This window comes from Corvus brachyrhynchos, unplaced genomic scaffold, assembly GCF_000691975.1.
Source record: "Corvus brachyrhynchos isolate BGI_N302 unplaced genomic scaffold, ASM69197v1 scaffold166, whole genome shotgun sequence".
NCBI lineage: Eukaryota > Metazoa > Chordata > Aves > Passeriformes > Corvidae > Corvus > Corvus brachyrhynchos.
Genome location: NW_008239671.1, coordinates 204,648 through 207,716, shown reverse-complemented (window position 1 = coordinate 207,716; position 3,069 = coordinate 204,648). Strand labels below are relative to the sequence as shown.

The window sequence follows — 3,069 nt, the reverse complement described above, 5'->3', positions numbered from 1 at the left end:
TGGGCGGGGAGGGGGCTGCGGGGGCTGCGGTGCCGCGGTGCAGCCGTGCAGGGCGCAGGCTCCAGCGCCGGGTCCTAGCGCCGGGATCCGCCTCACCTGGAATGAGGTCCCGAGGGAGCAGCTGGGAAGGAAAACGGCGATTGGGAGGCACCTTCTGGCTCTGCACAATCCCCTGAAGGGAGGGTGGAGCTGGGAGAGGTCGGGGCTCTGCTCGAAGGGAACAGGGATGGGATGAGAGGGAACAGCCTCAGGCTGGGCCAGGTTCAGGTGGGATATTGGGAAAATTCCTTCGTGGAAAGGGTTGTCCGGCCGGCCCTGGCAGTGGTGGAGTCCCCATCCCTGGAGGGATTTACCGGCCCTGTGGATGTGGCACCTGGGTCAGTGGTGGCCTGGGCAGTGCTGGGGGAATGGTTGGACTGGATGGTCTCTGAGGAATTTTCACCCTAAAGCACTCCATAATTCCATGGAAATTGGTGTGGGATCCCTGCAGCGCTGGCCTGGGTGACACCGTGTCCACCCTCCAGTTCTTGCTGTTCCCAAGGGACGTGGCTGAGTGGCCTCATTTTGGGTGCTGGATGTCCCTAATTTGGGGGGAACTGGTCAAGCTCTGCAGAGGGGGACTTTGGAGAAGGGCAAGAGGGACAGGACCCAGGGAATGGCTTCCCACTGGGAAAGGGGAGCTTGGGGTGGGATGTTGGGAAGGAATTCCTCCCTGTCAGGGTATGGAGGCCCTGGAATGGAATTCCCAGAGCAGCTGGGGCTGCCCCTGGATCCCTGGAAGTGTCCAAGGCCAGGCTGGACATTGGGGCTTGGATCCACCTGGGATAGTGGGAGGTGTCCCTGCCTGTGGAAAGAAGGGGAAACTGGATGATCTTTGAGGTCCCTTCCAACCCAAACCATTCCATGACTCCAGGATTCCGATTCCAAGCCCAGGCTGACTTCTGGGGTCCCCTGGGAGCGTTCAGGGCTTAGAGGGGAATTTAAAAAGTCTCAAACTCACTCAGGATTTGTTTTGCCGCGTTAAAGACCAAACCCCAAATGCTGGTTTAGGATTTCTCTCCTGAACTCACTTTCCTGACAAACTCAGCTGCTCCCTCCCAACCCCAAAATCAGCTTCGTGCAGGAATTTCACTGGGAGATGTGCGTAAAAAACGCATCAAAACGCAGGAAGGTGGAATTCTGCTCCTGCTGGATAAACAGTGGGAGTTTCTGAAGGATTTTAACCTTCCTCCTCCTCATGCTCCTTGAGCTGGGGGTGTTCCAGCTGCTCGGCAGGGGGCTGGCATGTATCCCAGATCCCAGGGAAAAGCCTGGAGCTTGAGAGGGGATATTTATGGACTTCTGTTCTCACTGATGATGAATTAAGACAGAGAGTTTGGGCAGCAGAAAAATCCACGTGGATCCTGCAGAGCGATGGCTGGAGTGGTTTGTGGGGGGATCCATGTCCTGGGAAGTGGGGTGGGCGGCACTGGGAATCCCTGGAGCTCTGTGACACCTGGTGCTTCCTCCCAGGAGAGTGAGAATCGCTCCACCCCTGGCCCGGTGTGACCCTGACATGTGGAGGATGCTCTGGGCTGCTCCATCCCAGTGTCCATCCCAGTGTCCATCCCAGTACACGGCTCCACAGACTCGCTGAGCGGGAGTGGGAGCACAAGGCAGCGCCTCTGGTACGTGGTGTTCCTGAGAAATCCCAAAATATCTGGGAAGGGGCAGGGATGGGGTCCTGCTTCCCCTGTGCCAGTCCCCTCCCTGCTCATGCACCAGGAAATTTATTTCTGAGGTTTAATCAGATTTTGGGTGTGTTTCCATAGAAAAGGGGATGCTGGAATTCCTGGAAGGCTCAGGAAGGTTTCTTTGTCCTGGGGATTTTTTCAGCTGGAGCAGCAGTTCATCCTGACACGGCAGTGCCCAGGTTTGGGGGGAAATTGGGATTGTTGCCCTTGGTACAGAGCAGGTTTAGCACCAAATCCATAGGTTATGGTGAGGGTGGAGCAGCCAAAGCCCCGTTGGAGGTTGGGGTGTTCCCAGAGGGCTCTGGATCATCTCACAGGGCTTTAATTACCAAAACTTCCCACATTCCCATGATTCTGGCACTAATAAAGCTCCTGTCCCACCTCAGCTGCTTGTCTTGGGCTCAGGATCCTTGTGGGTCTCTTCCAGCTCAGGATTTTCCAGGATTCTTTCCCTCAAGGGTTCATTTTCATCCCAAATCCAAGTAGTGAATAAACCAGGAGATGATGATTGGTGCCTGTGACTTTGTTGTGTTGAGAAATGGGGTATCCTGGAAGGCACCAATGGGAATATCCATGAAAACCTGGGGGTCACTGTCCTTTGGGGTCACCAGGGCCTGGTTTGGAATGGGAAATGGGTTTAGGTTTCCATAGCGATGGAGTTGCCGTTCTTGGAGGGATTTAGGTTGGAAAGTGGGAAAATTCCTCCCAGGGCGGGGTGGGAATCACCATTCCTGAAGGGATTTACGGATGTGGCGCTTGGGGACACGCTCAGTGGTGGCCTTGGCAGTGCTGGGGGAGCAGTTGGACTCGATGGGCTCAGAGGGCTTTTCCAGCCTGAAGGATTCCATGATTCTATTCCATGAATCCATGATTTCCAGCACGGGATTCCCAGAGAAGCTGCAGCTGCCCCATCCTTAAAAATGTTTCAGGCCAGATTGGACGGGGCTTGGAGCAACCTGGGACAATGGAAGGTGTCCCTGCCCACGGCAGGGGGTGGCACTGGGTGGGCTTTGAGATCCCTCTGAGCCCAAACCGTCCTGTGGTCCTATGAAATTGTGTTTGTGTGGAAAAAATTCCCTCGCGCTTCGGTTTAACATGGAAAACTCCGACTGGGCAGGAGTGTGACATTTGTAATTTTCTTTTTAAATTAACAACTCCTCTTCTGCTCCACCTGGGAGCGAAGCCTGTCTGGTATTCCCTGGTATTTTCCCGGTTTTGGGGTTTGTCCTGCTATTCCCAGAGCTCTGTGGGAAGAGCAGTGGGGAGTTCCCATCCTCTTGAGGGGTTGCTGTCTCACACCCCTTGCTCCCATCTGAATTCCTGCTTAAATTCCGTG

The 3,069-nt window shown here is 55.0% G+C and overlaps 1 protein-coding gene and 1 long non-coding RNA gene across 2 annotated transcripts in view; one reads left to right on the top strand and one right to left on the bottom strand.

The window, feature by feature from the left end:
• The first annotated feature begins 1,413 nt into the window (after positions 1-1,413).
• DCTN1 (dynactin subunit 1) overlaps positions 1,414-3,069 on the top strand; it is a 51,114-nt gene continuing 49,458 nt past the window's right edge. Inside the window, 2 exon segments of the mRNA XM_017742383.1 lie at positions 1,414-1,453; positions 1,522-1,667. Coding sequence (XP_017597872.1) covers positions 1,414-1,453; positions 1,522-1,667 — 186 coding nt within the window.
• LOC108448666 overlaps positions 1,829-3,069 on the bottom strand; it is a 7,425-nt gene continuing 6,184 nt past the window's right edge. Inside the window, exon 2 of the long non-coding RNA XR_001864630.1 lies at positions 1,829-3,069. This exon is cut by the window's right edge and continues 222 nt beyond it. This is a non-coding gene — a long non-coding RNA (uncharacterized LOC108448666).